At 35.9% G+C, this 26,951-nt stretch overlaps 1 protein-coding gene across 3 annotated transcripts in view; it reads right to left on the bottom strand.

Annotated features, from left to right (window-relative positions):
* LOC136025027 (uncharacterized) overlaps window positions 1–24,567 on the bottom strand; it is a 46,339-nt gene extending 21,772 nt beyond the window's left edge. Inside the window, exons 1-4 of one of the 3 annotated variants that reach the window (XM_065700668.1) lie at window positions 24,367–24,567; window positions 13,611–13,845; window positions 5,888–5,963; window positions 4,247–4,494 (exon numbers count right to left, since the gene is read on the bottom strand). In XM_065700668.1, coding sequence (XP_065556740.1) covers window positions 4,247–4,494; window positions 5,888–5,963; window positions 13,611–13,845; window positions 24,367–24,491 — 684 coding nt within the window. In that variant the 5' untranslated portion in view covers window positions 24,492–24,567. Of the gene's footprint in view, window positions 1–4,246; window positions 4,495–5,494; window positions 5,964–13,610; window positions 13,846–24,366 lie in introns of all 3 variants that reach the window. The other 2 variants (XM_065700667.1, XM_065700669.1) reach the window with 2 other exon arrangements.
* Window positions 24,568–26,951: the final 2,384 nt, after the last annotated feature.

Here is a 26,951-nt window from a genome sequence, read left to right on the forward strand (position 1 = left end):
ATTATGAAGATTCCAATGAAGAAGCTCATCAGCTTTTTAGCTAGCTCTTTGATAACCAATCTGTGGATTCCATAAGCACCTTCACAAATACTGAAGCTTTGGAAGTTTTTCGTCATTTCAACACAAATGCGGCTCCCAACAAAACAAAACTAGTCCATCCTTCTTTTCATCTGGATCGGCAATAAATAACACGCACTTTACGAAAAGCAACCGATACACTTGGAGTTTTGGGATTAGATTGTAAAAAATTTCAAGAAATTTTTCAAAACATTTGAAACCTTCTAGTCGATGACCAACTAGTCACAATACATGTAAGACCTTCTGTGATGAGAATACACGAAATCAAAAGCAAAAAAGTACGGCGTGAAGGCCTCAATGGTCGCCTAGGAGAGTATCTTTCATTTGTACAGCTCACGAGACTACACTTGGAAGCATGATGAAGATGCAGTAGACAAAAACACTCACCCTTTAGGGGGTGTTCCCCTTTTTTGGAAATGGGGAAAATTTTCTCAGGCGGATAACTTTCCATGGATAACTTTAACTTAATGAACTTTACATATATATAGAAGTAATTATCTTTAGCTCGAGTCGCTTCTTACTTACAGTTCCTTGCCACGAACTGTTTGAAAGTTTGACTAGTTTTTTCCTGGAAGTATTTTATATGGCAACAAACATAGTCATTTGGTAACTGTGAGCGTTGTATTTACCAATTTGCCTTTAAAATATTGGAACTAAAATTACCATTATTTAAAACTAATTTATTTTTATTTCATAAAAAAACCTATAGCATGAGAAGACAAAACAAATAACACAAGAAGAAAAAAAATAAAAAGAGAAACAAAGCATACAACGTGACCAAAAGCACAAAATAAACTCCAAAACAAGCAAACAAAACTACTGCATAGTTTGTGACCAGTTACTGTTTTATTGTATTTTTCGATATCCAAACAGATAGCGATGTATTTTTGCGCCAGGGTGGTGAATACAGTAAGTATTTTATTGAAAAGGAGAAAGATTAAAAAGACTTTTACTGGTCTGATTTTTTTCAAATTGTTCACAATGGTGCAATGTTTAAAATACGCAGAAGAATTCATGCATTTATAAAATTCATTACAGGTCATTCATTCATAAAGCATTGAGAAAAAAAAAGTTTAGTGTTAAAAGCGAAAGGTTGAAGGAACAGTAGGCCCCATATGTATAGGATAATTTATGTCCATCTAAACCTTTAACATTGAACTTGAATATCTCACTTGGGAAATATGTTTCTCAATTGCTGTTCATTTTAAGATCATATATAAGAAAACATAAATGTCAAGGGATCTCCCCGACTCTCCCTCAACCCTCAACCTCATAAGTTAAAGTCTAAGTTTTTAAAAGCAATGCTTCGAGAATCTTAAAAGTGGCAAAGTGGGCCATTTAAAACCCTATATAGTGGCCCTATACAACCTCTTACCCTCGCCAACCTTTTAGCAAAAAGGTGTCCATGTTGAACCTTGTTTGAACCAGAATCATACAAGAATATTCAATTTATGTGGAGACTCATCGAACACTCACCCCGACAAACAGATTTTCAGTCTAAAGGTAGGTATGTTGAACTATTTTTGACCCAAATCACACACGAATTTTCAGTCTGTATTAGAGGCATAAATGGTCCACGCCAGACCACACCCCACTGCCAACGTTTCAGTGGAAAGGTAGGTATAAATTTTTCACCGAGGCTTAAAACATATAGGACAAGTCTCACTGGGAAGGAGAGGGCAAATCTGAGGCTTAATAAACTCACTTGTCCCATCTATCTACCTTACGCACCCAAGTTCTGAAATTTGCTTTGAATCTGACAACCAAATAGCTAAAGTTAAAGAAAATTTAGCCAAGAGCTTTTCAACCGCTTATTATTAAGGCCTAAGCGAAGCAGGCTTCAAGTTTTATAGTTCGGGTGGCAAGTTTCCCAAAGCTTTTTTACATTATTAAGCAGTACAATACATAATCTACTGCATTGAGACGTCAAATAGTTGTAATATTTAATTTTCACATGACAGTTCTTCTCCTGTCTCACAGTATCAGCATTGGTCAAAACTTCATATTTAGGGGGAAGGATAAGCGGCTGATATCCGCAGTCATCTTTAGCTATTATGAATTTCTAACTATTGCTGGTACATGCGCCTATTATTTGCTTCTAATATGCATTTGAGGCTAAGAAAGTTTTGTTTCCCTCTGTTTCATGGTGAGTGAGTATTAGGCACAAACCTTAGTGCACGTTGAAATAAAGAGGGGTATTAGTGCATTATACCGATTACACTCAAGAAGAGAAGATAGGTTAATCATAATGAAATATGCCAAAATATGATGAAAATATAATACTTTAGTAACAAAATTATGGAAGCTACAATAGAGAATTGTGGAAAGCAGACCGTCCAGAACGCATTGCTACACATATTTTGGATAACTTTCGATGTGCATTTCAGGCTACAAAATCTTCTTTCAGGAATCAAATTGTCTTTACCATTAAATATATCAAATCCAAGGATTGGTTTTACATTTTGGGCGATGATAACTAAGTATTAGCTTGGTTATATTTATTTGTTGTTGTTTGTTTGTTTTTTTTGGCAAAATTAAAATCACACCTACAAAATGGTCTACTTTATCATATTCTTAAGACTATAACTGAAGACATTTAGACAGGGCTTATATAACAATACCTGAGTTACATTGCATCTGTTGCGCTTCTTTTGGTGAACTGTACATGTTGGGCTTATGTTTTGGATAAAGGTGTGTTAAGTTTTGTTAAAGTTTTGGCTAAGTTTTAGGTGTGAAGGGAAACCTGTATCTGGCAGAACTTGTCAGTTTGTCTTTGGTTGATTTATCTGCATTTGGATCTCTATATTGAGGTGTCGGTTAGTTTTGTCTGTCTCTGCTCTACGCTGATGTTTCTGTTTGATGAGTCGTCTGTGTTGATTTGTCGGTGTTTCAGAGATGTTAGACATTGATTTGTCTTTACTGAGCTGACCATTTATGACGATTTACTGAGCTGAGTTGGCTGTTAATTCATATCTTTACTATTCGTCAGGTTGAATATGTTGTTCTTTCTCCCTTACATCATGCGTTGAGTAGTTCTATGGTATGTTATTCATATTGAGTTCGATTAGTTGCCTGTATCGAGTTGTATGTGAAAATATATCTATGCTTAGTTTCCTGTATTGTCTTGTTGGAACCTAGCTCCTCTGAGTTGAGTTTCAGATACCTAGTGAAATTTTCAGTGTGGTGAGCAGGATGTTTTGAGTTCTTCTGAGCTGATCTGTCCGTGTTGAATGATGAAGTTTAATTTGTACATATCGATATGCTTGGGTTGAATTGATTCGGTTCAGTTATCATTGTTGGGTTTCTGGTATGCTAAGTTTCTGTGAAGGTGCTGTTCCCCCTGTTGAGCTGGCTGCATTGACCTTTATTGCGTTAAGTTGCATTTGTTGAGTTATCCTTGGTTGAATTACTTTTGTGGAGCAGTCCTGGGTTCGCTTGCATGTTTTGAATTGCCTATTTTCATATATCTAAATAAGGTCAACTACGATGAATTATCTGTGCTGTTTCCTGTTGCAACCGATTTGGTCGTTTTGTTCATGATCTTTTTGGGTAAAATCGGTTATTTAGTGCATTGAGTTTCCTTTTTCATATCGAATGAGTTGGATTTTCCGCATTTCTTTTTTTGGATTTCAAGCTGAATGAATTGATCTGTCTGTTCAGTTTCTTGTTTTGGGTTAAAAAGGTTGAGTTCTCTGCAATCAAATTCCTTGGTTGTGCAGTCTATGTTGGATTTCGCGTTTTGTATTAACTGGATGGTATTTTTTGTTGTTAGTTTTCTAGACAAAGTTATCTACACTGAGTTGACTGGATTGGATTTTGTCTCTATTGAATTACAAATTTTGACTTGACTGGGTTGCGCTCTTTATGTTGGGTTTTCTGTGTTGTGTTATTTATTTCGAGTTGCGGCATATCGAAACTGCACCGAGTAGAGGCATCAACAGGAGTTGGCCCAATATCGGAATGATGGCTTTTTTCTGCCACAAACGGGAAAAAGTTGTGCCTCGTTCAATTTTTGTTCGTTTTGTACCCCTTCTTTAGAGAATTCAATCCATGGGCCCCTTAAAGGTTTAGCCTGAGTGCACCACGCGGACAAGATCCACGTCTTTTTGTCTCAAATCAAACTGCAACTGCTGTGTATCTTCTAAAATACTAATACAAAAAATTGTACCTCATGATCAAAAAACAACAACGCTGGCGCATTAGAAGAAGACTGCATTCTAGAGGTCAAACGCAACTGCTCCAAATGCGTATGGTGTGACAGAAGCTGAAATAAATATACGTGCTCCGAGTTATTATGGAGGCACAAGGAAAGGATTTTCCCCATGAATTCTTTGTTTTCATTGTGACGGTTGAAAGGTGGGATTGACAAAACACAAAAAGCAGCTGCCCGAGTCTCTGTTCCATATGTTCCTTGATCTGAAAAAGAAAAATAATCCAATTAAAGATATGGAAAAGATACTAATATGTCCAAAGGTACGTGGTGAAAGTTTATAGAGAATTGTGCTATATGAATACAATTTTAAACTAATTTCAGAATCAAAACCTGTGAACGTTCAAATCCAAAATCAAACGATATGCATTATGTTTAAAAATAAAATCATCACGCAAGTTTTCAGTTAGACGCATTATATATTTATCGATGCTGCTTTCAGAGAATTTAACAAAAGACCCCCCCCCAAAAAAAAAAGGCAATCTGACTTCATTGACTAAATTTTCAAACCAGATATACACTCTGAGAGGGGAAGTAGCTGTTACAATTTTACCTACTGGAACCAATAAGGCATCATGATATTTGTACACAAATAAGTAGTGCACAATAATGTAATCGATAGATGTTTAGTTTTTTCGTAAATGCTCTTTTCGAGTTTCCTTTGCTCTTTTTTTTGTATGTAATATTTTTTAAATTTTCTGTGTAATTTAGTTGGTGTTCTATTCTTTTATATGGCTTAATTACTAAACATATTTAAGAGGATCCTAATTTGTTGGGAATAGCAATTACGACTAAATGGGTCCTTATTATCGGGGCATAGTAATGAAAAAAAAAAAATTCTAGCATAAAGAAGTCATCCTCAAATTTATAGTCATCCTTACAGAAGTGATCACTGAATTTGAACAGAAATTAGAAATGAAAATTGGTATTTTAAAATAAAGGTAAAAAATTGTTTTAAAACTTAGATTGAACAGGAATTGTTCATTATATAAGGGTTTCACTATATAATGCCAGTCTTGAAACACTTTCTCAACTCTAGACTCTTACAATGCCTACTTTAGTAAATGCGTCTGTTATATATGACAGAAGAAGTATTCTTTTTTTGCATCTCTGATCAGATAAATTAAAGTTTAATGGAGTTTTTAGTTCTTTAGTACATTGAACAACCATCAAAAATCTATGCATGTGGAAGCATTATTTACTCACAACAGGCGTCACGAATCTGTTCATCCGCCAAGATTGAAGTACATGGTTCGTTCCAAAGGCATCGAAAAACTCCTCTATCAGCAAATGAAGCGGAATTCTCGAAATGTGCACTTGATAAACATGACGCTATAATTTTATCAACAAATATAGCACCTAGCATGCCACTATAGAGAGTGGCAGTACAAGTAACAACTTTAAGCACAGCTAGTTTCAAATTTACTCCTAGAATTCTTTCCATGGCTCTTACATGCTGAAGAGAGATGCCAGATATTCCTTTTACTGCATAATTTAAGTAAAAACTTCTCAATTCCTTGCAGCCCGACATTAGTTCAGCAAAAACTTCAATAAATTCAACGAAGTAATACGTATAAACACATAAAACTTGAATTTTACTCAACGATTTGCCAAGATCCATTGCTTCTGTCTGTTGATCTTTCCGTAAGTTACAGGTCCACGAAAGGTGAGTCAACTAAAGAGAAAAAAGAAAATTTAGAAACCAATCAGGTTCCTCTGTGCATTTTCTATGATACATGGTGTTGCTGCATAATACTACTGCGAGTTGTGGTTTTATTCTTTTTTTGTGTCATCGACAGTCTGCAGATCAGTAACAGCAAGGGATAGAAATTCAAAATACTGCGCAGTAAGATGATCTTTAGACAAAGAATAAAAAACTCTTACAGAGTTTGCGTCGATTTCTTTTAAGCATTTTCGAAAAATATATTTGTTTTTGTCTCTAGACAATTAAATAATTTGAGCAATAACCAGATCTACTACTATTATTATTAACAACTCACTACAGCACCATGCCGCCTGAGGCGAACACAAATACGGGTGCTCCTTCTCCATCCCAATCTATTCAAAGGCTCCCTCTTTACACCCTCCCATGAAGCTCCTGTTTCCCTTAAATTTTTCCTTGCGACATCTTCCCACCCCATTTCGGGACGACCTGCTTTTCGTTTGGTCCTAGACAGTTGGCAGACAAGGACAATCTTTGGCAATCTATCATCTTTCATCCGCAGAACAAGTCCTAGCCATTTCATCCTTTCTCTCAAAACAGCCCTAGAAAACAGGATTGAGCCTCATTTTCCGTACAGCTTACTGTTTGAGATACGGTCAGTCAGTTGGGTACCCAAAACAATCTACTAACAATTTCTCTTGAAAACATCTAGCAAATCCTCCTCTATTTCTTGGAGCGCCCAAGCTTTCAGAACCAAGCATGACCATTACTGGAGCTTCCAATATTCTAGCCTTGGCCCACAGTATCTTCCTATCCTTACAAACCTTTTTCAATAGTGAAAAAAATGTCCTGGGCCTTGGCTATTCTACTTTTAACATCTGCAGTAACAAAAAAAGGAATACCATCTTTACTAATAATACTACCTAGGTAAGTGAGGCTGTCCACTTGACAGACGGTATGTTGGCCTACCGTATGTTGACCTTGAAGAACCCAGTCTTGGAGTTCAATCCCACGTGAATCGAAAAAAAAACCATCAGCATGGACTCGGTTTTCAATTTTGACGTTCTGGCTTTTTATTTATCCGTGGCTAATCTGAATTTCCACATTCCATGCTCTGCTTCTTAGTCTCCGGATCGTACTTGTAATTACGTGACATACACGTAAACGCTTTTCCTTTTGTCCAACAGAAACGCTTTTTTAACGATCTTCGCACAATGTTTGGACATCCCCAACTCTTGAGTTAGGATGAGAGGCACTGTTTATCGGTTGATTCCGGTACCGTCAACAAAATCTCTAACCGTGAAGTAATAGTTTAAGTTGAAAGTCTTTTAAACATCTGGCACAAAACGATGGAGGGGCGAGCCCAACAGTCATCGTTCTTTGTTGAGATCCTGCCATATCTGGGCCTCGCCAGCCGCTTGAAGAACGAACTTCTTTACAAAAGACGATCTCAGTAAACTGTTTTCATTAGCTCAAGAATTTCGGAGTTCCTTTTTTCTGCTTCCACAAGAAATTTCATCGCAACTATTTGCTCTTCAAAATCACTATCGCCTCCCATCGTCACAGTTGCAAAACACACGTGTACAAAACAGAGCTGTACTCAAGACGGTGTGGTTGAAATAACTAAAATAATTGCATTTCTGCGTTGAATGTAAACACAGACTGTGTCACTGCTATCACTCCCATAATGCGGCATCCTCTTTCGCAATAAAATGAGCCCACAAATTTTATTGTCAAACTTTTTATGACGTAATTACATCATGCTAAGTTTCTAGTAACAATAACGATTCAATCGTTGCAAGGTTCTTACATCAGTAGAAATATTAATAAAAAGACGTAACTGGACTATCAACTGTACTTTTTCATAGCTAACAGTTGATAAGCCATTACACCAGGAACTAATAAAGGATCAAACACAGGAACAAAAACAGGAAAAAACACATTAATATGAGAAGAAAGCAACACAGGATAGAAGGAGCAAAGGAACGAACACAGGAAAGAATGTAAGATCAAATACGGGAACAAAAACAGGAATAAAGGAGCAAAGGAATACACCAACAAAGACATGTATAGACACAGGATCGAACACTGGAAAAAACGCAGGAACAATGTAACAGAAAAAAAACCACAAGAACGAGAACAGGAACAAGCGCTGTAATGAGCACAAGAAGGATCAGAGGAGCCAATCCAAGACAAAACACAAGAGCTAACACAGGGACGAATATTGCAACAAATAACTAAGGAGATGACCCATTTGATGGAAAATTGACAGTTGTAGTCCTCTTTTTAAGAGTCGATAGTGACAGCACTGAAAAACCGGCAATTTGTAGCTGCACATCTAGTACTCAAAGTATAGTTCCTTTTTTACAAGGTCCAGCTATATTAATAGGCAACGTTATTGAACTATCTACTGTACTTCTCGTGGCAATAAAAAAAAGTATCAATTAATCATCCTAATAGAAGTCGCATCACGAGACAGGCTGCAACGAAAGCCAGGGAAATAATTCATGTCCAATCCAATTTTTATGGCACTTGGTAGTAACCAAATGACATATAGCAATCGCAAATTATGTCGCTCTGTCTGTCTGTCGGTCTGTCGATCCCGGTTTTACTAGGTAAGCTAGGACGATGAAATTTGGCAGGCATATCAGGTACCGAACCAGATTAAATTAAAAATAGTCGTTTTCCCGACTTGACCATCTGGGGGAAGTGGGGGGGGCGTTAATCCGGAAAAAATGAAGTATTTTTAACTTACGAACGGTTGATGAGATCTTAATGAAATTTGATATTTAGAAGGATATCCTGTCTCAAAGCTCTTATTTTAAATCCCGACCGGCTGGCGACATTGGGGGGAGTTGGGGGGGGGGGGGGCTAACATCATGGAAAACGCTTAGATCGGAGGGATCGGGATGAAACTTGGTGGGGAAAATAAGCAGAAGTCTTAGATACGTGATATACATAATTGGAACGGATCCGCTCTATCGGGGGGGGGGGGGTAATTCTGAAAAATTAGAAAAAATGACGTATTTTTAACTTACAAAGAAGTGATCGAATCTTCGTGAAACTTCATATTTAGAAGGACCTCGTAAATCAGATCTCTTATTTTAAATCTCAACCGGATCCAGCGTCATTGGGGGGAGGCGGAAATGTTAGAAAATACTTAAAGCGGAGGGATCAGGATGAAACTGGATGGGAAGAATAAAAACCTGTCTAAGATACGTGACTGACATAACCGGATCTGCTCTCTTTGGTAGAGTTGGGGGGGATTTGGGAAAATGAGGTATTTGTAACTTACGAAAGGCTGACCAGATCTTATAGAAATTTGATATTTAGAAGGATCTTGTGCTTTAAAGCTCTAATTTTAAATTCCAACCAGATCCTGTGACATTGGGGGGGGGGGGGTGGAGGGGGAAACCGGAATTCTTGGAAAACGTGAAAACTGGGGTATTTTTATCTTACGAATAGGTGATCGGATCTTAATGAAATTTGATATTTAGAAGGAATCCATGTCTCAGAGCTCTTATTTCAAATCCCGACCAGATCTTTTGACATTGGGGGGAGTTGGAGGGGGAAATCTTGGAAAACACTTGGAGTGGAGGAATCGGGATGAAGCTTGGTGGATAGAATAAGCAAATGTCCTTGATACGTGATTGACGTAACCGTACTGGATTCGCTCTCTTTGGGGGAGTTGGGGGGAGGCGTTCAGTGATTTAGCGAGTTTGGTGCTTCTGGACGTGCTAGGACGATGGCAATTGGTAGGCGCGTCAGGGACCTGCATAAATTGACTTGATAAAGTCGTTTTCCCAGATTCGACCATCTGGGGGGCTAAAGGGAGAGGAAAAATTAAAAAAAATGAGGTATTTATAAATTACGACTGAGTGACCAGATCTTAGTGAATTTCGATATTTAGAAGGACATCGTGACTCAGAGCTCTTATTTTAAATCCTGACCGGCATTAAGCCTCTGATTTTTCTTTTAAATCAATCTATTGATTCTTAGAATTTTGTTAGAGCTCATATCATACGAGCTCTTGGCTCTTAGGTCTTCTTGCCTCGTCACAAGTGCCATATGAGCTCTTAGCTCTTGTTTAATAGGGCTTCATTTGTGAGAAATTTTCAGATGACCCATTTGTTGTTGTAGAAACTTCGAAAAATGCTCATTCGATTGGAAATCGATGTTTTGTTTCTTCTTTGCCTTGGTTTGGTTTAATTCCGAAAGTTAGTTCTTTCTTTTATGGTAAACATAAAATCAACAAAAAGTGGATTATCCATCTGCCTCCTTCTTGTCCTAACATAAAACTTATCAGAAAACATATTGTTCATGTTTTTATTTATTATACGCTAAACTTGTTGGGGATGTTTCTTTTAGGTAGATGGTGCTTTCACTGACTGATCCGTATCTATTTGCGAAAGTGCTGAGTTATATTGACCTAAGGTTTTTTTTTCATTTTGTATTTTCTATTTAACCTCTGTCCTGTGGGTAATAAACTAAATATTATTATCATCATCCCTATGTTTAATCATAAAAAGTCAAATATATTCTTAAGCATTTTCTTCCTTAAACTGAACTGAGAAATTGAGCCATTTGGACAAATATGAAAACCAATTAAATTTAATCAAGGCAATTCAACCAGAGTTTTATTGACAATTAGTAGTTTTTTGAAATTTATAGTTTTTGGCGTCTTAGTTAAGCACGTAGATCTTTGGAGATTGTAGATCACCAAAGGACTTGAGAAGAAGCGGAACCAACATAATTTTTTATTAGAAGCAACTACGATAATTTAATGTCCTAAGCTAAATATTTAAAAACTTACTTATCTTACATGTTTCATATAATAAATGCTTGAGAAACAAAATAGTTTCCTATGCGCCTTACAACTTTGCAGGTCGATTGAAAAAAAAAAAAAAAAAAAAAAAAAAAAAAAAAATTATATTCTGAAGAATTTGAAGCGGTTTTATACGTACCCTTTAGTTATTGACATTGGCAGTTCTAGGTCTGGACAGTGGGGGGGGGGGGCAGCTGCCCTCCTCCCATATTTTTTTATATTTGGCATTAAATCCTGTTATTTTATATTTTTATACTCCTATGGTATACTTTGCCCCGGCCCGGTTGTAAGGCCTAAAACCGCCACTGGGTATTGATATAAAGAATTGTGCAATAGCTAAGAGGATTTGATACTTTAACCATCATTATGTGAGCCTCAACGTCGGCTGAGTGCCTGAAATACAAAGGGTGCATTATCGAATTACCCTAGGGGACAAGTTTTCAATGAAACCTATTGAGAACTTACGATTTGGCTGTGAAATTTGATTGAAAAGACAATGATATTATGTCGCCAAAGTTTTCAGTCAAAGCGGGTTGCAACACAAGAAACTCGCTAAGCTGCCATATCGTCCAAACGACCTTTCTTTTTCGGAACTAGCCTTTCCTCAATTAATGAAAATTCTGCTCCGTTTAGTCGAAAAAACTGAACTCAGACAATCAGTTTCACTAAACTGAATATCTCTATCTCCTGCATAAAACAAGGGAAGTTATAAGGTTTTTCTAATATTTCAGGGAAAGAAAGTGTCCGCTTCTAGTTTTCTGCCGCTTATTCAGGTCGCTTATCTAAGCTCTACAAGTTATGGCGAAATCGCCCAATCAATTCAGAACAGTTCGGTCACACAAACTAATAAAGTTTATTATAGACAAGATTTACTGATTATTTATGGTGTCGAATCCCCTTAAAAAGTGATTAAAAACGGTGAATCATTATAAAATCAAAATTAAAAAAATATGTTTCTATCAATTTCTATACGCAACATTTGTAAATGTTGTCCCTTAACAAGTCCAGTGTGGATTTGAAAACAAAAGAGCGGAAACAGGGAAAAATACTTAAAGAGCCGTATGACTGGACTGCATGGATCCGAAATATATTTGTTCACAGGTACCTGAGAAGCCACAATATTCTACAAGACACCAGAGATTTTGAGCAAGTCCCTTAAACTTGTATTTCTTCAACAAATCCTTGAAATTTTCTATGTTTTCTACCATTTTGTAATACCTTGTCGTCATGAGGTGCAACTCATAATCCATGCTAGTACTTGTACTAGTTTCATTTGGCAAGTCTGTGACTCATCATGGGAGGCAATATGATCTACAACTATTCTCTATCCCAGCATCGTAATTTCTGGGCCCACAAGGTGGCTCCAAGTGAGACTCAATGGTAGATAACCGAGTTGTTTTTTTTTTTTTTCGATCAGTGGCTCGCTTCCACTAACGCATCCAACTTGGGCATAAGTCGCCAGGGTGTCGCAGTAAGTGGCCGGTTTGCAGCTCTACAGCAGATGGTATCATTCCTAATTATTTCATACTGCTTAACCTTTAGAATATATGGAAGACATCTGTGGGACCAAAAAATTCATATATCGTGTGTCCGAGGCCTTTATCGGGTACAGACGAGCCAACTCCTTATTCGACTAAAAAACTGAGCTAAGTTCTGAGTTGCTGCGAAATTAAGTCTGAAAATTGATGTAAAAGAAAGTTAAGTCGGAAATGCAGAGTGTTGCTAACACATTGTAAAAACGAGCGACGTCCCGATCCAGTGCAAAGACAAACCAAGTCCAACCAGCAGACTGACTGGGTAGACGTTGGAAAATAGGGCTTAAATGGCATTTTGGAAGGCTTGAACTTGCTCCGCCGCCAATGAAATTAACCAAGAATGGTATATGCATCATTTAGGAAAAGGCTGAAAGAGATGAGCCACAACAGCAGCCACTACATACTCTACAATTCATATTCTGTATCAGTTTTACCATAGCAGATCCCACGAACATGCTGCTACGTAGCCGTTTTACCGAATTCAAACAGGTACCAGGTTAATTCTAGGAGTTTGAAACCAAACTTTACAAATGATCTACTGTCAAATGTACTGTCTAATCCTTATGTTCAACAGTTCTTTTTTTTTACCTAAAATTTTCCAGCAGCCCAGATTTTCTGCAGAGAGCTATGAAATCACTCAAAACAGAAAGTATGAAAGATCCAAGAGTAGCAAGAGGAATACATTAAATTTAGTGAAAAGTGTCATACATGGGAGCCAAAGAAAAAAAAAGGTTTCAAAATGAAATAAAGGTGTATGCCGGAAAAACTGTAAATTGTGGCTGTTAAAAGACTATAAGAACTTCAGAAATAAACAGACAAGAATAACAAGAAGATGAAAGCTATGAATTCAAACGAGTTCCTCAATTTACTATCAAATACTACTCTTAAGTTATATGGTGTTATTTGATTCGTACTTCCTATAAGCATTGACAAAAGAATCACTTAATATAAGAAACGGCATTTTTACTAATATCTGGCTTTTTAGCAGTAGTAATCTAGGTTAATTTCAGATTTATCCATGGGTTGGCTAGTTAAAAGCTCGCTTTGACATTACTGCTGAAGTGCAAAAAATACCAATCAATCTTCCACTCGTTTATTATGACTGGTGAATTTACAGTGCTATATTTTTTCTTTCATTTTTGGAGGGGAGGAGATGATCAAATTATAAAAATAAAAATCACAGTGAGTTTTTTTCTTGTAATAAATAAAGGCAACAAAAAAACCAACATCAAGTAGTTTGACAAATCAAAATAAATTTCGATACTAAATAAACTGTTACATGCAAGCATAACAACTCACATATGGACAGGCATCTACAACGGCTTTTAAGTCCCTTTGTATCAACAAAGTACCGTGAACGTCTAAAACTTTTAGATTTGTCATTTTTGAAAGAAGCGTTTTCAATGCCTTTGATTTGATCCAGAATAAACTGCTTATGCTCAAATCATGGACCAGCTTTGACCTTAATTTATCTTGAAGAAACTTCTCTACAAAGTGTGTTGAGCTTGGAACTCCACTTCTAAAGTCTAGTTTCCTATAAAATTAACTGGAATGAATAATAAATTATAAACAATTTATACAGCAAACCTTATATAAACTATTCTGATGTATGCATACACTGCTTGACCTTTTTTTCATAAAGACTGCAGAACAATATGCTTTAAAATTTACGTCAATCAAACTCTGAAGAAGATAGCTGAAACTATGTGATGGTGTAATCTACGTTAGCAAAGAGGATTACCATTCTCTAAAAATGGCTCAACAATTCCTTCCTACAAAAAAGATTTAGAAAAAGACTACAGCACATCAGATAAAGATCTGAATTTGATTGCAATGAAACGCGAAGATACTTACAGACACACTCTGTTTATACTGAAGATTCTTAATCACGAACGAAAAATGAAGCAAATGGTAAAGAAGAAAAACGAGAATATTTGCGACCAGGAAAAAAAAAAGAGATAAATATGCAGATATTTTGGTAAAAAACTCTGCTCGACCGTCCTCAGTGCACAAAAGTAAACAGAGCAAAAGAAATACATATAACAGCCCTTAAGAACAAAATAAAAACAAAAGAGCCTCAAAACAAAGAACTGATTGAGAATACACCTCTCTGAGCAACATTGAAAGGGTAACTAAATAAAAGCATCAAACATTGAACGGTTATTCAAACCTGGGAAGTCATTTGATGTAAAGCTTTATTGAACGGTAATCGCTAACCAGGTATGGTTTTCTCAACCACCAATTTCGAAATAGTAGTTTGCAAATAATATAGATAAAATAATCACAAGCAGCGCATTAGCGCTGCCTATGATTATATAGGTTTGGTTCTAGACCAGAGCACTTAGCGTATAGAAGGAGTTGTCTTAGAAACTTCAAAAAGGGCTCATTCAATCAGAAATTGGAGGGGCTAGTGCCCTTTTAAGAGTCGAAAGTGATTGGAGTGCAACAACCCCTCGCACACACCCATCATTTCCCCTAGCACATCCAGTTAAAATTTTGAGATGGCCATTTTGTTAAGCATAGTTGGAAGATCCAGAAATTATGTCTTTGAGGATGACCCCCTCCCCACAAGTCCTCATGAAGTGGGTAAGTTATGCCCTGGGGGTATACAAGATTTTTATAGAAATGGTGGTCGTGTGAGCTTTGAAAGGGGATTATTGGATTTGTAATCAGAAATGCTAGTACCCTTCTTAAGAGTAACAGCGATCGGAGGGCAGCTACCCTCCACACGTCGTATAGTCACGAGATGCAGCCCATTAAAATTTTGAGATAATAATTTGATTCAAATAGTCCAAAGATTATAACATGGCTTTTGGGTTTGAAGCAAACCCTCAGAGCTTGGGGGAAAAAGTTGTAAGTTATGCTCAGGTGGTATTTAAGGTTTTTATGGAAGTGTTTATGAAAGCAGTTTATACTGCTTATGGAAGCAGCATAAACTTTAGAGGAGTTTCATTTGGTTGAAAATTGGAAGTTCTAGTTCCCTTTTAAGAGTCAAAAGCGATGGAGGGCAACCGTCCCCCCAACTACCCCTCTTTTCGTGAAACGCATCTGACTGAAATTGTGAGATAGCCATTTGTTCAGAATAGTTTACAAAACATATAACAATGCCTCTACGGGTTGGCACAACCCCCAAGAGTCCTGGGGCAAGGGTTATAAGTTATACCCTGGGGACATATAAGGTTTTTATGGAATGATTGGTCGTATAAACTTCAGCTGGGACTCATTTGATTCAAATTCGAAAGTTATAGTGCCCTTTTGACTTTAAAGAGTCAAAAGTGATTTGAGAACTGCTAGCCCCCCACCCCTCCACTCCAATCATTTCCCCAAACACATCCAATCAAAATTTTGTTCAGCGTTGTTGAAGGATCTGAATTTTATGTATCTGAGGATGTCAATCACTCCACAGCCCACAGGGTAAGGGTTGTAGGTTAAGCCCTGGGGGCATACAAGTTTTTTTTATAAAAATTTGGAATCTTCCTTTACCCCCTTCTAAATCTTTATGAATTACAATTCTTTGTCGCTTTTGCTGCAGAAATAATCATGCATTAACAAAATCCGAGCTGATTCAGGAGTAATTCGGACTTTTTGTCTTGAGGGATTTTGAATGACAAATTATTCCCATGCAATAATCCCCAAGAATGTGGAGGAATGAAACAAATCAGTTGCCTACACAAAGGGAACATTTGATCGAGCTATGCCAAGGTGCGCCTAAATTTGTTCTCAATTTGTCATTGATCTGGATGTAATTTAGGATAATTTGAAGAAAAGGGCAAGTACAGATTGCAATGTAGATAAACATCTCTAAGAGATAATCCTTCTGGACTTAATTTAACACTAACTTTTTATACATATATAAGATATAACATATTAGATTCTTATGCAGTGAAGTAGACAAAATCAATTTGGGAACACAGTTAACCTGGGAATTTGTCTTTCCATTTTCTTGCTTTCATTACACGAGTATCTGGGACTTCCCAAGAACTTGGGTCAGTAATCGCCCTTCTCCCTTCTGATATACACAGGCTCAGATATGGTTTTTAGGTTGAGTCTTTTGCGTATTGAGGTCTTTATTGTATTTAAATCAGGACACTGACACTCAGCTCTAGTAATAGAATGGGAAAGAAACGTCAATGTCAGCATAAGACTGTGAGAAAGGATTGTCAGCTCTAATTTTTAAATTGGCACCACACTTCCAAAAATTAACTACAGACTGATTAAAATCCAAATCTGCCTTACTTATTATAAAAGGAAAACGTATCCCCTCCGTGTTTAACTTCTGAAGATTGACATGAACGAAGCATTCTTTAAACATTTACAACAGAGGAACAACTAAGTTAACTTGCCCAGACTCTGCAATGCTTGAAGAGACTTTTAACTAGATTCAATAAGGGATCTTTTCAGTTTGATTTGCAATTCTATCTTAGTTAGGAGCTTGATACAAAATGATAAACGGCATTTGTTTTGCCTCTTTCACTTTACTCCTTAACTATACCCTTTTAGATGCTTTCAAGCTATCGAAATTTGGCACCAAAATCCACATCTTGTATACTCCTGAAGTTTCGAGGATCTAAAAATCACTTGAAAATGGACAGTTTTTCCAGGCCTCAGTTGACTTTCGCTAACGAAATCGGCTCCTAGGCTATTTCTTGTAAAAGCAATGAAACACTAGACTTTAATTTATGGACTTTCACGTCTGCATTCTGAAATTCCGACGTTTAGTCTGCTAATAATGGGTGGAATATATTTAAAGCACAAGTGAAAATAATTTTACTTTTGAACTGGTCAGACCCAAATAAAGATTGACACCATTCATGTCATTCCCTTTTAAGAATGGTACCTTAAAAAGATCAGTGAGTTCAACCCGTTGTTCAATCAAGCACTCTGCAACTAGTTCAAACACCAACCACCTTGCTGCACATGGGTAGAGCAGTTTATGCTCTGCAGCCTGTAGAAAATGCGGCAATTTTTTCAGATATGCTTGTTGCTTCTGCACTTACTGAAATGTGATTATTGATGTCAAGACTGAATTGCACAAAGTAAGATGGAAGGTTTTTAAAGGTGGCAGAACAAAGCAAGAAAGAATGACAAACACAACCAATTACGCCAAACTAAAGTAAATCACATTTAATTAAAGTTGACAGGCAGTACTGTTTACTTAGCATTGCACTGGCATTTTCCTGAAGCTGATTTTTATCTGAGTCGAGATTGAAGAAACCCATATTAACAAAGAAAAATGTTATCACAATATTCAACCCAACAATGAAATACATTACAACAGTTATATCTGGGACCCTTAGAGGGAAGGGGAGGGGGTGACAACGTCTGAAAAATAACCACTGTATTTGGAAATAGTCTAGTATAATACACAGTAATTCAAGCCTATCTACCCCCCCCCCTCAATGCTTGAATATAGCATTGGTTATAACTGAAAATTAGTTAATCTTGACAGTGTCAACTATTCTGTCAGTGTCAGCTGTTCATAATCCCATATAAAGACAAAAAAGTTCTTGTTTATAGCCTGATGTAATGTCCAACCATTCGGAAGCGGGGAGGGGGTGTTACCCAAAGAACAACACATTTCTCGTCTTATAATTCCTTACTTAAAAAAAAATTGAAAGGAAAATATATTCTTTTATTTCTTACCTACCCTATTCATATTATTAATTTAGTTCTTAACTTTAAATTAGCCCTCTCTATAATATATGTGTAACTATTGACTGAACAAGATTGAACTGATACAAAACAAGAGCTATGAGCTCACATGGCCCTTGTGACGAGACCGGAAGAGCCAAGAGCTCATATAACATGAGCTCTAGCAAAATTCTAAGAATCAGTAGATTGATTTAAAGGAAAATCAGAGACTTAATGCCAGTCGGGATTTAAAATAAGAGCTCTGAGAAACGAGGCCCTCCAAAATATCAAAATTCATTAAGATCCGATCACCCACTCGTAAGTTAAAAATAACTCATTTTTTCTAATTTTTCCTTTCCCTTCAGCCCCCAGATGGTCGAATCGGGGAAAACAACTTTATCGAGTCAATTTGTGCAGGTCCCTGACATGCCCACCAATTTTCACCGTCCTAGCACGTCCAGAAGCACCAAACTCGCCAAAGCACTGGACCCCCCCCCCCCCTATACCCCAAAGAGAGTGGATCCAGTCTGGTTATGTCAATTATATACCTACAACATTTGCTTATTCTAACCATCACGTTTAATCCCAATCTCTCCACTATAAGCATTTTCCTAGATTTCCGGTTTCCCCCTCCAACTCCCCCAATGTCACCAGATCTGGTTGGGATTTAAAATAAGAGCTCTGAGACATGAGTTTCTTTTCAATATCAATTTCATTAAGATCCGGTCACCCGTTCTTAAGTTAAAAATACCCAAATTTTTCTGATTTTTCTGAATTAACACCCCCAACTCCCCCAAAGAGGGCGTATCCGTTCCAATTATATCAACCAAGAATCTAGAACTTGTGCTTATTCTTCCCATCAAGTTTCATCCCTATCTCTCCACCCTAAGCGTTTTCCAAGATTTCCAATTTCCAAGATTTCTGTTTCCCCCTTCAACTCCCTGTGTCCCCAGATCCGGTTCGAATTGAAAACGGAGCATCTGAGACATAAAATATTTCTATATATCAGTTTCATTAAGATCTGATCACCTATTTGTAAGATAAATATACCTCAATTTTCACATTTTCCAAGATTTCCGGTTTCCGCCTTTAATTCCCCCCAATGTCACCGGATCTGGTTAGGATTTAGAATAAGAGCTTTGAAGCACAAGATCCTTCTAAATATCAAATTTCATTAAGATCTGACCAACCGTTTGTAAGTTACAAATACCTCATTTTTTCCAAATTACAATCCCCCCCCCTAACACCCCCAAAGAGAGCGGATCCAGTTCCAATTATGTCAGCCACATATTTTGGACTTGTGCTTATTCTTCCCACCAAATTTCATCCTGATCTCTCCACTCTAAGCCTTTTCCAAGATTTCCGACCCCCCGCCCCAACGACACTAGATCCGGTCGGTATTTAAAATAAGAGATCTGAGTTACAAAGTCCTTCTAAATATGAAATCTCATTAAGATCTGATCACTCCTTTGTAAGTTAAAAATACCTCGTTTTTTCTAATTTTTCAGAATTAACCCTCCCCTCAACTGCCCCAAAGAGAGCGGATCCGTTCCGGTTATGTCAATCACGTATCTAGGATTTGTGCTTATTTTCCCTCCAAGTTTCATCTTGATCCCTTTACTCCAAGTGTTTTCCAAGATTTTAGTTTTCCCCCTCCAACTCCCCTCAATGTCACCAGATCTGGTCGGTATTTAAAATAAAATCTCTGAGACACCATATCCTTCTAAACATCAAATTTTATTAAGATCTGATAACCCATTCGTAAGTTAAAATACCTCATTTTTTCTAATTTTTCCAAGTTAACAACCCCCACTCTCCACCAGATGGTCAAATCAGGGAAACAACTATTTCTAATTTAATCTGGTCTGGTCCCTGATGCGCCTGCCAAAATTTCATTGTCCTAGCTTATCTGGAAGTGCCTAAACTAGCAAAACCAGGACAGACAGACCAGCCAACAGAATTTGTGATTGCTATATGTCACTTGGTTAATACCAAGTGTCAAAAAAATGGATTGCAAAGACTTGATTAAGGTCTGTAAGATGTGATTTTTATTTTTAATTAAAAATGACCTTACGAAATATTAAAAATGTGTTTTTAAATCATTTTCTTTCATTTCAATGAGTTCATTTTAGTTTTATTGATTTTATCCTCTAGTAAGTTGTTTTTTCTTATTTGTATTGCTGAGGACAGCCCTTGGAAATAGGCTGAAATATTCATTCTAATTTGTTTCCCACTGTCTTGAGAAATTCCCTATTGTTCTTCTTGTTTTTTGGTGTTCATATCCATTTCTATTTGACTCTCCTCCTCCATGGGGCAAACTAAAAATGCACAAAGTGGAAGGAAAATATTGAGGTTGTACAATATGAATGAAATTATATTTTAAATGCTATTTCCAGTCATCATTAGTAATTTCTGTATAGTAGGAAGTCAAAAGATAATTAAAAAACTTTCATATCCATTAGTGCTAATAATCCAATTTCACTTTCAAGTCGAAACTAGCCATTGAATTGCTGAATCAGAGCAATTAGTTAAATATTATGTTTATGCTCTGTTGATTTGAAGAAATGCCTTTTGATGCAATCGAGATTGTACAGTTTTTAGTTCAAGATTAAATTTGTTTGAAAAGATTTTTTAGCTATGGGAATGCCTTGGTGAAGTGAATTTGGTTGAATAGTGATTCAGAGCAAAGTAAATTAGTCCAAGAGCCCTGTGGGCAGCATGGCAAGGTCTGTATTCTGATTGGTTGAATTGTTAGTTCATATTTATGACCTGTTTTTGTTTGCTCTTTCAAGCTTCAAGCTAAGTGATTATTCAACAAATATAGAATAAAGACCTCACCTTGCTGCCCACAGGGCTCATGGACTAATTTGCTTTGCTCTATAGGTAATATTCACATGGAAGAATCACTATTCAACCAAATTTGTTTTGCCAATGCATTCTCATAGCCAAAGAATCTTTTAAAACAAATTTTATCTTGAACTGAAAAACTGTATAATCTCCATTGCATCAAAAGGCATTTCTTCAAATCAACAGAGCATAAGCATATTATTTAACTAATCACTCTGATTCACTGGTTCACTGGCTAGTTTCAAATCGAAAGTGAAAGTGGATAATTAACATTAATTGATGTGTAAACTTTTTAATGATCTTTTGACTTCCTACTATACAGAAATTACAAGTGATGACAGGAAATAGTATTTGCAACATAATTTCATTCATATTGTACAACCCTAACATTTCCATTGGCTTAAAAACCCTGCCCACTTTATACATTTTTATTTTGTTGAAGGGGAATTTTAGAAAGCTAAAAAATGGATTTTAAAAAGCTAAAAAATGGATGCACTTCTAGAATTAGCATTTCTAAGTGCTCTAAACTGGAAACTATGCTGCTTTGCATTATAGTTTCCAGTTCAGACAGCTTGCAATGAAACTAAATGTTTACTGCCTTTTTAAACTGCAGGACACAGCTGTAAACAAAACAAAATCATATTCAATCCTTTTTTGTTAGCCTCTTCATGCTTTTGTGCCCTGAAAATTACATGGCATTGTAAAATCTGTTAGTAAATATGTAAAATACCAGCAAAGTACATTAAATAGGTAAAAGACCAATTTTACAGGGGTCCATAAAACTACAGTAAAATACTGGGTAAAATTCTAGTTAATTGACTTCTTGCTATCTCAGAAAGGGTCTAGGTTAGGAAAATGAAACTTTCAGGGATGGGTCTACAGGCTAAAGTATGTCCTGGGAAGGTATTTCAAAGTACCCAACTCTACTCCATCTACCTCTAGAGGGCCCCAAAATTTACCTACATGACAGGTCTATACCTATTGAAATTTTGACAAAACAACATTTTACCTTAATTTCCAGTTACTAGTTGCTTTTTCTCTGCCTTTAGTTCTGAAAATAAAATTCTTGTTATTTCAGTAACCTTATAAAATGGTAACCTGTGTCTTTAACATTGAAACATTGTGTCTGAAACATTGAAAAAATTAAAAATTGGAGCTTCAGGCTCTGATTTTGTAACAGTTAAAACTTTAAAGTATATTTACCCTGTTATTTCTGGTCATTTATTGTATTTATTTAATGAATGTTGAAGGACTGGAGTGTTTCCAAGTTGTTTTAAAATTGCAAAAGTTAATCCTGTCTATAAAGGTGGAGATAAAAATGTACTAGGAAATTATAGGCCCATTTCTTTATTACCAGTAGTATCTAGATTGTTTGAGAAATTGATAGTTAAAAGAATGGTTGAATTTTTGGAGAGTAAATCATTTTTTAATCCAAATCAATTTGGTTTTTGGAAGGGTTTATCTACTGAGCAGGCTGTTTTATTCTTGACAACTTTTGTGAATGATGTGTTGGATAATGGTATGAAAGTTGCTTCTGTTTTTCTTGATATTGTAAAAGCTTTTGACTGCATTGACCATTTTATACTCATTGCCAAATTAGAAAATTACGGCTTTAGAGGACCATTTCTTGAATTACTGTCCTCGTTTTTAAAAGAAAGAACTCAATATGTACAACTAGGAGATAATGTTTCTTCAGTCAGTAGTGTTAAATTTGGAGTACCTCAAGGATCTGTTCTTGGTCTCCTGTTATTTCTAATTTTTATAAATGATTTATGCAGAGCTTTTAATATGATTTTGTATGATCTTGACATTGGATGTGATGGGGAAAAAGTAATTGTTCCCAGCTTTGCGGATGACACTCATATAACTGTGGCTGCACAAACAGGAATTCAGCTGTTGAGTTGTATTAGTTCTTGTCTGGAGTTTGTACAAAATTGGATGAAGCTTAATAAGTTAAATTTGAATTATAGTAAATCCTGCTTTTTATTGTATGGTAGGAGCTCAAATTATTACCCTTGGATAGACAGACTTAATATTGCTGATATGAGTATTTTAAGAATAAACTGTACAAAATATCTAGGGGTTTTAATTGATGAATATCTCAGCTTTAGAGAACATATAGATTATATTAGTCATAAACTCACTAGGAATGTTGGCATTTTAAGAAAGTTGCAGTATATTTTCCCAAGAGATATTTTAAGAACACTGTATTATTCCTTAATTCATCCTTATCTGCTATATTGTTGTAATGTTTGGGGTAGTACATTTCCTTCTCATCTCCATTGTGTTCAAGTTTAGCAGAATAAAGTGCTTTGAGTGTTATGTGGTGTAGGTTTTAAAGACTCGGTACAAAAGAGGTATAAAGAATGCAAAATCTTGCCTTTAGCAGGACTTATTACTTTTTATTGAAGCCTGTTTATATATAAATATTTTCAAAATTGTTTACCAATATGTTTTAAAAGTATGCTTGAATTAGGAAGTGATATTCATACACATTCTACAAGACATTCCAATATAATTCATTGTCTGCTTGCTATTACCTGTAGATCTCAATTTTCTACTTGGCATCTAGGACCCTATGCATGGAATTGCTTACCAACAACTTTGAGAAACATGGATAGTTTTCTTAAATTTTGGCGGGAATTAAAGCTATTTTGCCTTAATATTTATGGTTTTGATAGTTGAGTGGACCTCAAGAGGAGCCAAGATGTTGGTTTTGATTTTGGCAATACTGGTAAAGTGGTTTTAGTTTGCTTTTTGTTTTGTCTCTTTTGAAGTGTAATTCCATTTCGATTGAAATGCAGGGTAATTGATTTTTTTTTTCTTCTTTTCTTTTCTTTTCCTTTTCTTTTCTTTTTTATTTTTTTCTTCTTTTTTGTATTGTTTTTATTTGTATGTGTATTGGGGTTGTAAGCCCAAACAAACTTTGCTTCAGGCCATTTGCTTGTTTTGTTTTGTTATTTATATTAATAAACCCATCTTTCTCTCTCAAAGTTATGAAGCTGAAAACAATTTTGTTGTATTTCCATTAAGCATGAGATCTATTTTGCAAGATTTCACTTTTATAACACACATATTTTTAAAGGTCATCAATGGTCAGGGCCCTCTAGAGGGAGGAGTAGAGGTAGTTCTTCAAAATACCTTCCTGGGAATGCTTTAGTCTGTAGATTCTTCCCTGAAAGTCTCATTTTCCTAACCTAAACCCTTTCTGAGATAGTAAGAAGTCAATTAACTGGAATTTTACCAAATACTGAATTTTACAGCACCCAATTTTACCAATTACAACAATACCCCTTACCTAATGATTTTACATAGCTAGGTCTTTCTGGGTATCTTACCCTAGGCCTAGGCTATTACAACTAGCTGATCCAAGTCTACTGTAGGGACTTGGTAGTCTCATCAGCAAGATATCACCTATTTCTGCTTTAATAAATCAGAATACATATGAAAGACCAGAAAAACACCCATACCTAAACAAGCATGTCTGACTAGGCACTTGCTAGGGCATTGAAATCAAGCCAGACATCCATGTAAATTTCACACATTGAAAATTGCTAGAGAAATTAGTCTACGCAACCTGTTTAGCAAAGGGCTGTAGCTAAGGCTTTGAAACCGCTTGCAGACATAACTAAGAGAAATAAAGTCGTTTGTGTCCAACCAGCTCATTAACAAAAATAGCACATCATTTGGTAGATTATCCATTTTTAGGTTAACCAGTTCAAAGTAGGGTTGGACAGTGTTGCCACTTGACAGGCATATTAAAAACGATTCTGATTACTGACTGAGTGAAAAAGAAGTGTTTTTGCGGTAAGCTTCCTATCGAAATGGGGAACCGACGCCCCACCGGTGTTCTTTTCGGCGGCAAAATGCTGATTTTCAAGGGAAACGGTGGCACGCCGCCAGCTGACTCCAATGTCTAGTATAATCTATTCAAAACCACGAGTGACGTGTCGTCCAAGTCAAAATATACAGACGAGTCGGTCATAGCCCTTTACGACTGAGGCCACATGCTGCATAATAACATACGTAAATTCGAGAATAGAACGACGCAAGCAACAACACTTTAAAATATATAAGATCCAGAGTCTTTTTTCATACTTTTTAATCTCTTTGCTGTTCAATAAATCGTACCGTTCGCTTCTCTCCGTGTCTGTGGTTTCAAAACGTCTGCCGTTGTACTAAAGGAAGCCCAGCAACCATAGTGTCATACCTTTCAACCCAGTATGTCTCTTAATAACGAAGTAGCTTTTATTCTTTGTGTGCAGCTGAATACAAAAGAAGCTAAGCATTTTCACGGGAACTCCTGCAAAAAAAACGAAAAAGTAGTTTTTCAAGGAAACGTAAAGGCCATAATAAATTTGAGATCAGCAGAAATGAAAACTTAACATTCAAAGCAACCAGAAATTACTATTAAAGAATAAATGAAGCCAAAACAAACAGAGATTAGATGAACAATCATAGCAAACAAATATACGACAGGTACTAATATAAATGAATAGATAAATCTTAAAGCGAGTATAACTTAAATTGAACATGCAAATCAAGCTTAAAACAAACAAAAATCACTTAAAACAATAGTTTTGCTATCCCCCTTCCGGACTGTGAAAGTCTAAGGCCTACTATGCCGTTGGGGCTTTACTGAAAACGAATTACATAACAAATATTTGTTTTGCACTTATTATAACATTGAGAATAAACATAAATGGTAGTTGGGATAAACATTTTGCATGTCCTATATACATTACTCTCACCCCTCTAGTTTGCAAATATATATCATAAATTATACAAGTCCAATGCATTCTGTCACCTATCACTTGTCTTTGTGGCTAAGAAATCGGTTTTCTCACATCTTACATTCACATCAAGAACTTTAGTCCGTTTTGGATAATTAACAATTATCAAAATGAAAATTACATTGAAATAAAGCCTTGAACTGATTGGATTTCAGCGAGTAATATCATCATATGTTAAATATTCAGTTTGATTGTATTAGTTCTTTCCACGACTGTACAAGACACAAATAGTTTTTACTACGACAAGAATTTGGCTACTACACGCTTCCTTAACTGTGGAATTCTAAAAACCACTACGTAATTGACACTTTACTTAAAACGAACTATGTTACAAATATTTTCATTTGAACTTATTACAACAACGAAAATAAAAATAAAAACTGCTGCGAATTAAAATCTTGAACTGATGAGCTTTCCGCAATACATGACTGTGCACATTGTAGATTTGTTGATTGTTCAGGTGGTGGGACAAGAACTTCTTTTTCTTCCAACAGTTTATCGTTTATAACACTCTACACTCGTAATTTTTTGGGGGAGGGGTTGTCTCATTTGATGGCCCAGGTTTTTGATTTTCAACCATTGTGAATTTCATGTCAATGCCCTTCGCAGTAGCTCCCCTTATTGGACTAGTTTTGTATGATGCTCCAAATTGTAGATTTGTTAATTTTTCAGGTGGTGGGACCAAAACATCTTTTCTTCAAAAGAAGTATTATTTATAGTACTTGTAAATTTTCGTTTTTTGGGCCTAACTTTAGATTAGTTTTTCACACTGATTTGTCTTTTCATGCTGAAACTTTTCAAAGAAATTTGATTATTGAAGCAAATCCAATTTCTAACACCGATTGTCTACTAACCTTCAAACTTTTTTTATTCTTTTTAAGGTTTTTGAATTGTTATAATCCCTTGTTAAAATATATACAAACATTTTTACGATTACCAGTTTTTTGCTTTTTACGCGATTTAATGTCTTTTAATACAGAGTTTATCAAAGGTATTTGATTATTGTGTTGAGTCTGATTTATAACAGGATTTCTACTAAGCTTGAAACTTTCGTTTTTCTTTTTTGTTTGGTCTTTGAATTGTTGTAATTCTTTGTTAAACTTTAAATATATACAAATATTTTTATAATTACCAGCTTTTTGCCCTTTATGCAATCGGATGTCTTTTCACACTTCGAAAGATATTCAATTATTGAATCAAGTCCAATTTCTAACAACGATTTTTAACAAGCTTCAAACTTTTTGTTTTCTTTTTTTGGTTTTTGAATTGATGTAATCATTATCAAATATATTATTAAAATATTATTAAAATATATACCCTTATCAAAATATACACAAATATGTTTTCAATTACCAGTTTTTGCTCCTTA

The sequence above is a fragment of the Artemia franciscana genome, chromosome 3, assembly GCF_032884065.1.
Source record: "Artemia franciscana chromosome 3, ASM3288406v1, whole genome shotgun sequence".
Classification (NCBI taxonomy): domain Eukaryota; kingdom Metazoa; phylum Arthropoda; class Branchiopoda; order Anostraca; family Artemiidae; genus Artemia; species Artemia franciscana.